This window comes from Neopsephotus bourkii, unplaced genomic scaffold, assembly GCF_033783945.1.
Source record: "Neopsephotus bourkii isolate Nb327-2 ecotype Australia unplaced genomic scaffold, CSIRO-AGI_Nbou_v1 NB_795, whole genome shotgun sequence".
Classification (NCBI taxonomy): Eukaryota; Metazoa; Chordata; class Aves; order Psittaciformes; family Psittacidae; genus Neopsephotus; species Neopsephotus bourkii.
This window is the reverse complement of record NW_026901291.1, coordinates 22966-34556: the sequence shown is the minus strand read 5'-3', so window position 1 is coordinate 34556 and position 11591 is coordinate 22966. Positions and strand designations below refer to the sequence as shown.

General features: G+C 41.0%; 1 protein-coding gene across 1 annotated transcript; it reads left to right on the top strand.

Annotated features, from left to right (window-relative positions):
• Positions 1–2331: 2331 nt before the first annotated feature.
• On the top strand, positions 2332–10980 carry LOC133213258 (integrator complex subunit 7-like). The gene is given in 11 exon segments (XM_061355406.1): positions 2332–2382; positions 2737–2920; positions 3861–4054; positions 5605–5727; positions 6169–6286; positions 7379–7513; positions 8121–8218; positions 8618–8857; positions 9846–9983; positions 10723–10836; positions 10838–10980. Coding segments are annotated over 11 exon segments (1509 nt in total). The 3' UTR covers positions 10952–10980.
• The last annotated feature ends 611 nt before the right edge of the window (positions 10981–11591 follow it).

The window sequence follows — 11591 nt, the reverse complement described above, 5'->3', positions numbered from 1 at the left end:
AAAGAGCAGAACCTAATGTGTGGTACCTGTTAAATAATCTTCTGCACTGGTGCCAGGTGAGGGCAGTGTAATGGTCAGGTCTTCTATGCTTGAGCTTTCTAGGATGTATCATGCTCTATCTGTGCTCTCCTGGCAATATGTTCTACTTTGGCTCTTAACGTCTTCAACATTTATGTGAGTACCTTTTTTAATTTTTCACCCAGTTATAGTGGATGATTAAATAAAAGCTGTTATCACTCTTTAGCAATCTTACCTCTCAACACCATTATGGCAAGAGCACTACTATAAACCTTAATCCTTCTCTTTCATGCCAGCTTCATGTTGGAAGAGTTACTGTCCCAGAGCCTGTACTGAATTTATGCCAGAGCACGAAACTCTAGATAAACTACTAGTACTAGCCACAGAAACTGAAATCATGAACACTCCCCAGTGATGCTTAATCAAATCTGCCTTAAGGAAGCTGTGGTAGAAAAATAATGTTTGAGAGGAGAAGTTAACAATGATGGTTTCTGAGGTGTATGGATAGCTTTCAGCTTTGGTTACTGTAAAATGAAATAAATAAATGGATGTGCATCAGCCTTTCCATAAGGAGTGTGATCAGATCCTTGCCTTGTTAATCGCAGTACTTGGGTGCCGAAGCTTTGTTGAGAAACGGGGAGAAGGTTCTTCCTGTGTATCAGACAGTGGCCTTTAACATAAAACTTGCTATTTTAGTATGAATATTGGAGGCAGCAATCTTAAATTTGCTTTCAGATGACATTTATGAGCTAAACTCAATTGAAAGCTGACACTGAGAGAACTTGTCTTTAGACTCTGGTTTTTGTGTAGTTTTGCATGCAGCCAGGTCTTGGTATAAACTGGGGAAAAATCTTTTGTTTGAACTTTCTAGTGCTTAAGTTTTTATTAACTTTTCCTCTGTAATTCTCAATATGCTTCTATTATAATTCTCAATATGTTTTGATAGCATTCAGGGAATAAAAGGTAAGGCTGCTGTGGCTAATTTAATGCCTGTAAATTCCTTGCAGATGAGCAAGGAAGGAATGCGTAGTCTTTTGGGAGGGAGAGGGGGGAAACATAAGCCTCCTTATATAAAAGCAGTAGTTGAAATGCTGTTCAAATACATTAATTAATTAGGAGTTGCATTTTCCATCTAAATAAACAGATTAATTCATAGCATTTTATGCAGATGAACAAAGTAAAATAGACCTGTGACCAAAATAATCAGGCCACGATTATTTCCATGTTCTTGTCTTCATGTTATATTTGGGGATGGAAGAGTTCTAGCAAGTCTTCTTTTTTTTTTTCCTCTGAAATATTTATCTCAATAAGAAGAATCACATATAGGAGACCAGTTCAGCGAGGAACAGAAACTGATGCATAATCTTAAATTCATGCTCAGTTTCAATGTCTTATTGAATACTTACAGTCCCCTTTTGCACAAACTGATGTATGAATTTCAAGTTAGTTTGACCAAAATGGAATCGTGTAGAAAGCTGTGCAGAACCCAGCCTTTATTTTTTACTTTGCAGTGTGAAATTTTTTCTTCTAATGGATTGTGCCTTGAAACTGAATTCAGAATGCTTTGAACAAAGCTTAGATAATCTCATTATTAGGGTGCACTTCAGCATTAAATCTCTTGTGTTGATACCAGAGCTTGAATGTAAAAGCCCCTTAAAAAAACTTGTTCTGAGTGCCATAGTGGGATGTTTCTCACTGCGCCCATTTCAAGGTGAAAGGTATCAAATTGTAATTCATGTTTTATTAAACCACTGCTATAACCCACATGACAAAACTTGTTAACTTTTAATTATATGCCTGCTTTTAGCGTTATTGCTCTCTGCAAATGCCTGACAGGAGGATGGAGCTGCCCCAGGGCAGGTGTAGGTGGAGCTGAGGAACAATTCCTTCCCCAGAGAGTGCTCAGGCATTGGAACAGGCTGCCCAGGGCAGGGCTGCAGTCACCATCCCTGCAAGTGTTCACACAGCGTGGAGACGAGGCCTCAGTGCCATGGGTCAGTGGTGGCCTTGGCAGGGCTGGGGAACGGTTGGACTGGGTGAGCTTAAAGGGCTTTTCCAACCTGGTTGATTCTGTGATTCTGTTTGTGCTCATCCACATCTATTACAGAAACTAATGTATTTGTATCAAAATAGTCTTTTAACCAGTTGTCCTTCTCAGTTTCTATTTGGTTTCATCTTGCATTTCTCCACGATCACTGTTCTTCCTGATTTTTCTGTGATCTCTCTGTAGGATGTTGGGCAGCATGGCATCTATCATTCCAGAAAGGAAGGATACACATCACAGTATTCGTCAAAGTTTGGATTCCCATGATAATGTGGAATTCGAAGCTGCAATATTTGCTGCTGCCAATTTTTCTGCACAAAGTAAGATGTCATTTCTGTTTTCAGTTTTTCATATCACAGAGAATGGAAACTCCATTAGCACTGGCATTCACAAACCTTTGGTAGTGCCAACCGTGTAATTTTTAGCAAAACATTTAATTGTGTGGAATAACAATATTGTAAAGAAATCTGAGCACAAGTTTAACAGATACTTCTTTTTTTCTAAAATAGTAATGGAAAGCACATAACTATGGGAATGCAAAGTGGAATAGCAGCTTTAATCAATGATTATTTTACATAAATCATATTCTGGAACAAAACATAGTGCTACTTGTCACTTTGACATGTTCTTAGAAGCTTGCATTTGATCATGCCCGTGTGCAGGGTTTCTAAAAGAACCTAGATCTTGGCAAGCACTCTTTTGTGAAAGCTTTTATTGTTAAAGCACAGTGTTTGGTAGTTCAATTGAGTTTAATTTGTAATGATTTTCCTGTTGTATTTATCTCACCTAATACTTCGTCTTTTCTCTACAGGGATTTTGCTGCTGGCATATGTAATAAAATCAGTGAGATGATACAAGGTACGGGTGTATATTGAGTGATAAAAGGGAAAACCTAATTTCTCTGAGAATTCTTTATTTATGTAAATATTAGACGCTGTTGCCCTTATCCTCCAATGGTTCCTGGTTTTAAATTAAATTAGCTAACCATTAATCTAATGCCTGGCTCTTACATCCTCTTAAAATCTAAGTTCTCAAAACACCTGTTTGGTAAAGAGTGAAAGCTCGTCTATAGCATGATGAATAAACTTGCATAGCCTAGCACAGGTTGCTTCAGGTGAGTTAATCATAGAATCATTGAATGGTTTGAATTAGAAAGGACCTTAAGATCACCCAGTTCCAGCCCCCTGCTATGATCAGGGAAACCTCACCCTAGAGCAGGATGCTCCAAGCCCCTGTGTCCAACCTGGCCTTGAGCACTGCCAGGGATGGGGCAGCCACAGCTTCTCTGGGCACCCTGTGCCAGCACCTCAGCACCTGCACAGTAAAGAACTTCTTCTTTAGATCTAACCTGAACTTCACCTGTTCAAGTTTAAACCCCATCACCCCTTGACCTGTTGCTGCAGTCCCTGCTAAATCCTGTTAGCCCCCTTCAGACACTGGAAGCTGCTCTGAGGTCTCCACCCAGCTTCTCTTTTCCAGACTGAACAGCCCCAATGTTCTCAGCCTGTCTCCATATAGGAGGTGCTGCAGCCCCTGAGCATCCTTGTGGCCTCCTCTGGACTTGTTCTAACAGCTCCATGTCCTCTTTATGTTGACACCAGCTGTGTGTTATGTACAATGAAGCAAGGAATAATCTTCTCCAAGAACTGTGGAAGTGCTTGGTATGGCTGTCCTTATGCTGGTAGATCAGTTATTGGGCGATCAGCAGTGGTAGCAATGCAGACTTAGTTGTGCCTCAGTAGTGCCAAAAGCCAGTACATAGGACTAACACTGCCTGTGTTTCTCTTCCCTGTTGCAGGTTTGGCCACACCTGTGGACTTGAAGTTGATCCCTATTCTACAGCACATGCATCATGATGCTAGCCTGGCCTCCAGCTCCCGGCAGCTGCTCCAGCAGCCGGTAACATCATATTCCTCTACCAAGATGGTCACTGTTACTCTGCACACCTTTACTCTGCTTGCTGCTGCTTCTTTGGTTGACATTCCTAAGCAGGTAATTCTTCCTAATTACGTCTTTCAACTTAAAGTACATTTAAAAGACCTCAGATTCTAGCTGGTGCTGAAAATAAGTTGATGGATATGCTGGGGTGGTTGCTCCTATGTGCTATAGAGAAAGAACACTCTGAAAACTGCTGCTGCTTTCGTATTTTTTGCCCTCTCTGGTCCTATTTCCAGATAACCCCATCAAACACAGGAACCGTTCTTTACAGGTCATGACCTGTCTTTCTTTAAAACAATTGAGGTTGAAGTCAGATAGAGCCTTGACATCAACCCTGACCTACTCTGAATGTCAACTTTACCTGTAGAACCCAGGCTTCCCTTCTCACTACTGTGCATTCTCTCAGGTTCTGGGTGTGTGTTTTGCCTTCCTTGCATGCAAGCAAAGGAATATTTCAGTAGCAAAGAGCGCATTTTAAAAATGTATTTCTTGAAGAACCCTGAGGAGGTTGAATCTGTTCCTGTAATTTAGGACTACAAACCAAGGTTGTGGGAAAACAGTGATAGAAAAATACAATACTTCTGTGTTCTGATAATATGCTTTGCTGACATGATTTATGTAGCAGGTCTGAACACAGTGACATTTGAGACTAACTGTTCCTTGTAGTCATGAAAGTCACTGCTTTTTTTCCATCCTGTACAGCTGTGAAAGGCTGGTGTCTGTTACTGTTAAATCAGTAACATTGATCTGCCTGAAACTTCTTTTTTGATGTGGCTGATTTCTGTATTTCAGAGGGTGTTTCAACAGTACCTAATTTAAGCTAACTGAAATAACATTAGAACACCCTACAGGCTTTTCTGGTTTTTTTATGGGTAAAAAAGTGGTGATTTATTACCTTTATGAGGTGAGAGTGGTGATTTAGGCTGTATTTCTGTAACAGAACAGCCAGTGATGCTTAAAAGTGATACAGCTAGGGTGGGGATGGTAAGCAAAACCATGGCCAGCACATTCATGCTTTTTCATGTGCTGGCTATTCCATCTTTCCATCTCTGTGAAGTTCCAGGAAAAGAACACCACAAGGGGCATGCAGTTAAGTGTCATTTAATTTGAGGTCAAGGCTTCAAAGGGGGTGGGTAGGAGTTGGGTGTGTTTGGGTTTCAGGGTTTGTTTTTGACAACTACATAGAAGATGTCTGTGTTGCTGTCTGTTAACTGCAGCCACCCAAATTAACTTCAAATCCCAGAGTAGTTGCTAGGAGCATTATCACAACAGTATAAGGTTTTTTACTGAGCTTCTTGGAGATACTTTATGATAGTTCTGAGAGTGTCAAAACAGCTTTCAAGGCTTCTCAGGTATGCGGGGTGAGAGAAGATAGAGAAGGATGTTCGAACAAGCAGAGCAGCATGGGAGAAATCAGCTGTCAGACTATTTTAGCTTGCCGTGGCATTACAGCCTGAGCAGTGGCTCTTCCATGTGGTGAGCAATTGGACAGATATGGCAAGTTAGTTTTGGCTGAGTATGCTCAAAAATCCTTCGCAAGTACCTTTAAAAAGACCTTCCTTCTAGTAGCATCTCTCTTAAACAGTGAATTTACTTTGTTGCAGATCCAGCTTTTGTTGCAGTACTTAAAGAATGACCCCAGGAAGGCTGTGAAGAGGCTTGCAATCCAAGATTTAAAGTTGTTGGCCAATAAGACACCACATACGTGGAGCAGAGAAAATATTCAGGTTGATACATTCTTTTAAGCTATAGTTTGTTACGGAAATTTGCAATTAGTTGCAGAATTCTTTCCAGAAGAAGAATTTTGGAGGTAAACAAACTGTTACAAGGCAAAATACTGATATATGTCTCTAAGACTGGAGAACTGTCTTAACATCTACACCAATATTTGATCAGTGAGAACTGATAGCATTTTTGCAACTGATTTTTAAGTAAGAAATGACTTAGAGTTGGTGTTTCCTAGCATATGAAACCCTCTGTCCTTTTTCTCTAAGCCATGTTCTAAGTCTACTACTAAAACAGATGCTTCAGGACATGACTTCTAATTCTGATTTCAGTATAGTCTATTTTGACTCTCAAAACTTCACAGCCAAGTGCAACTAAACTTTGAACAAAGGTAACTCATGGGACTTCCTTCCCTCTAGGTCTTTTCTCCTGCAACTCTTTAGGCACTCTGTGAATCTGCTCTTCACACTCCTTATGACAGCTTGAAGCTGGGCATGCTCTCTGTTCTTTCCGTGTTATTGGGGACCACTGCCATTAAACAGTACTTCAGCACTGCTCCAGGTAAGAAAACAAGATCATATGATTATCTTTGGCATTTTGGATGCTTTGACCTGTCTGTCTACTGATAATCAGTTTCATCTAAACATTTTGTATTGTGTTCTTAAACTGGTTTTGAACTTCAGGATACTAGGTGAGAGTCTGAATGTGTTCATCACATGGAAACTTAAAATGGGATATTTGCATACCCATGCATAGTCATGGTATGGTCTAAGATTTTCTTCTTGATTTTGTGGTTAATGTGCTTTATGAAAGATTTTCTTACCTTTGGGTCTTATATGCCCTTAGTGATATGGTTTAGTGGGGGTCTTGGCGATCCTGGGGTAACAGTTGGACTTGGTTATCTTAAAGGGCTTTTCCAACCTGGTTGATTCTATGATCCTTCAACTTTTCTTCATCAAATGAAGAAATGTAATGCCTCCCAAGTGGCTGTCCTGCGTTCTGCTTTGAAACCATGGATTTGCATAGTTTTTGAGAAGCATGAAGACTTAATGGTGTTGAGTGTGGGCTGACATATTATCCTGGCTCAGTGAAGCTTTGCCACATTTGTGGGAATGACCTGCTTCAGTACCAGGTGAACCTTTCTGCCTTGTGACTGTATTTTGAAGAAATAGAGCAGGTATTTAAAAGTGATTCAGGGTGTCTTGTTCTTAAAATGATGATCACATGGTTTTCTTTTTCTTCTCAAAAGCCAGACTGCCCTAATGAGTCATTACAAGCCCAACTACATGGGCTGCAGAAACAGAGAAAAATAGTACATCCTCTTCAGTCATTCTGGCGTGTCTTAATAATTAATATGTTCACCAGCTTTTTTAATGAGATATAATAATTCTTAAGGCAATACTTCTCCGAGTCCCTGAAACATCAGCCTTTAGACCCAAATGTTCTTTCTTATCTCTAACTTGTATAGTCTTCAGGAATAGAGGGAGAGGCTCTCTGCGTGCAGAAAGAGATGCTTTCATCCTGTCCTTTAAACATAAGAAAAGAAATAATCCTAAATCAATATAGACTTTCTGTAGAAATGTACTTGAAGAGATCTGTGGTGTAATTATGGACCGTGCTGATTTATGTCCTGTTTGCCTCGTCTTTGTTTAGGAGCAGCAGCTACAACTGCGAGGTTATTTGATTTAGTAAAACTGGCACAGGAGTGCTGTTACCATAATAACCATGGCATTGCAGCTCATGGTGTGAGAATTCTGACTAATGTATCAGCCTCTTGTCAGGAAAAAGGTAAATGAAAGCAAGGACAGTGAAATGTGTCTGTTTACAGTGAGGCTTATGCACTTAACATGTGTTAACTGGTCATGTCTGAGAACCTGTCTGTAGATCTGTCTGATCCTTCATGCTGGTTTGGGAGAATGGGGCCTATAATCTAGCAGAGAATACTCTGTATGATTTTATGAATGGTTAGAAAAATTCCATCTTTGATTTAGAATTGTTTGTCAGCCTTTGAAAACTCTTTGCACAAAGCCTGTTGCAAAAGAGTAACAGGGCATTTAGAAGCCTTGGTCCAGAGGCTTACACTCTGCAAATGCCAGAGTTGGTGTGACTGCAGGATAAGTTACCTGAGACACGGAATAGCAGAATTGTTTCTAATCAAAATAAGGTGAGGCAGAGGTATTGGGAAGATACTGGTCGTGAATGCAGCACCAGTCCAAACGTTATAGCACCTGTGGTCAGAAAATGTGACTGAGAACTAACTTACTCTGGTTTTCTTTTCTTAGATCTTCTGCCTTTGGAGCAAGTTGCAGTTTTTGGCTTAGAAGCTCTTGTTCTTTGTAGTCAAGATGGCAGTCCAGTGACTGAGAACTAACTTACTCTGGTTTTCTTTTCTTAGATCTTCTGCCTTTGGAGCAAGTTGCAGTTTTTGGCTTAGAAGCTCTTCTTGTTCTTTGTAGTCAAGATGACAGTCCAGGAGCTCAGGCAACCTTAAAGGTGATATTACTATTGTCATCCCCTAGCACAGCTGTAAGTTTTACACTAATACTCCTCTCAGAGGAACAGCTATAATAAAACATGAAGTTGAGCATGGCATGGAGGTGTCTCTGGAGGACAAAGAATATTGGAGAGAGCTTGCTCTTTGGAGATGGGGATGCAAGGTACATGACTACAACACTTCTCTAAACTGTTATTTTAATTTTCTCACTTCATAAGCTGCTCCTGGTAATTTTATCTGGTTATTTTCCTGTAAAGGCTGGTGGTGTGAGAAAGATCAGAATTTCTTGAATTTGTCTTCTGTATTTCTGCAACCATACTTGCAGATAAGTGTGTCTGGCTTTTTTAGTTTTAAGTAGACATTATGTTTATTGTACCTGTTGGTTGTGCGAGTTGCAGATCATGTTAACTTGCATGGTGAAGCTGGTCAAGTGCCGTCCTCACCTGAGCCAGTCAGTAGTTGAATCCCTGCTGACCCAGCTACACAGCGCCCAGGATGCTGCCAGGATTCTCATGTGCCATTGCTTAGCAGCTATTGCCATGCAGCTGCCTGTCCTAGCAGATGGGATGCTAGGAGACCTGATGGACCTCTATAAATTAATTGGACAATCTGCCACAGATAAAAAACAGGAACTCTTGGTAAGACTTCCTTCTGCTAAACAGGCCTTATATTCATAGAGTCATAGAATCAACCAGGTTGGAAAAGCCATTTAAGCTCATCAAGTCCAACCGTTCCCCAGCACTGTCAAGGCCACCACTAACCTATGGCACTGAGGCCTGGTCTACATGGTGTGCGAACGCTTGCAGGGACAGTGACTCCAGCCCTGCCCTGCACAGCCTGTTCCAGTGCCTGGGCACCCTCTGGGGAAGGAATTGTTCCTTATCTCCATCTAAACCTCCCTTGGTGCAGCTTGAGGCCATTTCCTCTTGTCCCATCCCTGTTCCTTGGGAACAGAGCCCAGCCCCTCCTGGCTCCATCCTCCTGTCGGGCAGTTGTAGGGAGTGATAAGGTCCCCCCTCAGCCTTCTCCTCCAGACTGAACCCCCCAGGTCCCTCAGCCATTCCCCATCACACTTGTGCTGCAGGTCCTGCACGAACATCTGTGCAAACTACCGTGGATTGATTTTATTAGAAAGTCGGCTAAGTAATTTGTTATGTCTGAGTTGATGTGCCAGTCAATAGCCACCCTTTTCAGTTGTGCTTTAACTCAGTGCAGTTAGCTCACTTCATGTCTGGTAACTCTCATGCACATGACTTAATACACTCTAAGAGATAAGAAAATGCTTTTATTGTGTCTGTTTGGAAATGAATTTGAATTTTAAGAAGGAAATTACAAGCTTCTTGTTACTTCATTCATTGCATTTGAAACATCTCAGTTAAAAGCCACAGTAAAGATTCTTTACATGAAAGTGACTTTCATCTCCAAGAATGAAGCTACTTAAATAAATACTTAAAAGATACATGACTGAGAAGTTCCTCAGTTAAAATGGTTATGTAATCTTCTATGTAGTTTTGAGTCTAAAATCAAGCAGATCATTTCTGGTAGCTTAGGAAAGAGAACTGGCTTTTTCTTTCCTTTTTATTTAGCTCCTGCTATATAACCTTCTTCCTTACCATTCTTTATTAGGTTTCTCTCGCCACAGTGATATTTGTTTCCAGCCAGAAAGCTTTATCTTCAGAAATCAAAACTGTTATCAAACAGCAGCTGGAGAATGCCTCCAATGGGTGGACCGCCTACAGGATAGCTAGGCAGGCTTCCAGAATGGTAAGTGAAATACCTGGATGAAAATGGTTTAGTGCAGTTGGAAGGGTGCTAGTGACTTCTTTGAACTGGAAAAAGAAAATAAGGAACGTGGTAGGACTTGGGAGGAGGAAATGAATGGGGGATTTGGAAACCTCCATCTTAATTCCCTGGAATGCTGATTAAGATATATGGCATTTAGGGCAGTCATCCCACTGGGATGGTTTTTCACTTGTTTTTTGAAGTATTTGGAAAGGAAGTAACAGTCTGATACTTTCTTGAGCACATGCCTAATCTGCATTGTCTAGCTGTTCTTCAGACGGTGATATAGGCCATCCTGATGTGTGCTTCTCTTCTTTTCAATGTGATAAAAGGAAAGAAAAGATACTATTTCCCTTTTCACAGGTGGGGTTAGAATGATGTAGAAACCCTATTATGAGATGCTGTCATAAAAGTAAATTTTAGTATCTGTTTCTCATATTGTTGAATTACCTTGTGTAAGTAAGTACTACACTTATTGAGTATACATATATATACATATAGATAAGTAGATACACAGGCTGCTGTTTCCATAAAATAAGCATTTGTGCTTTTATTTATTGTTAGTATTGTCATGATCAAATGATTGGAAGAAATGTCACTGTTTCTAACGTTAAAGTAAGAGTAGTTCTGGAGATGTTACTGTTCTGTTATGTATATTTGTGTCATAGAAATGCACAGCCTTCATGAATGTCCCCTCTTAAAAACATTCTCGTTGTTGCAGGGCAACCGTGACATGGCCAGAGAACTGTATCAAAGCCTGCTCACTCAAGTGGCATCAGAACACTTCTACTTCTGGCTGAACAGCTTGAAGGAGTTCTCCCATGCAGAACAGTGTCTTGACAGGTCTGCAGGAGGACAACTACAGCTCGGCATTGTCTTGCATTGCTGAAGCTTTAAAATCCTATCACAAAGGAATAGCATCACTGACGGTTAGCACAGATATACTTTAGTGATGATTTTTCTGTATGCTGTAGCATAGAATCACAGGCTGTTTTGGGTTGGAAGGGAGGTTAAGATCTAGTTCCAACCCCTCTGCCATGAACAGGGACATCTTCCACTAAACCATGTTGCCCAAGGCTCTGTCCAACCTGGCCCTTGGAATACTGCCAGGGATGGGGCAGCCACAGCTTCTCTGGGCACCCTGTGCCAGCGCCTCAGCACCCTCACAGGGAAGAGCTTCTGCCTTAGATCTAACCTGAACTTGCCCTGTTTCAGTCTGAACCCATCACCCCTTGTCCTATGGCTGCAGTCCCGGATCTGTTTGGTTTCTGTTCTTAAAATTCTGAAAAGTTTTTTGACATGTGCCAGACTCTGAGAGGACTGCAGGGAAGAGCCAGTTCTAACACACTGCACCTGCAGAGAGAAGATCCTGTAGCTCAGCCAAGTGTGATTAGCTAGACTTCATCACCACCACCCCTTCCTGCCTTGATCAAATCCTGTGATATGGTCACACAGACACAAGACACATCTGTTTTTAAAGTCACAGCACTTAAAATTTGCCACTCCTTGTTTTGTCTGAATAAACACTATTGTAGTAGTCAAGCCTGGGACTTTGTCTCCATTGGCTGCTCTCTTCTCAAGATATGGAGA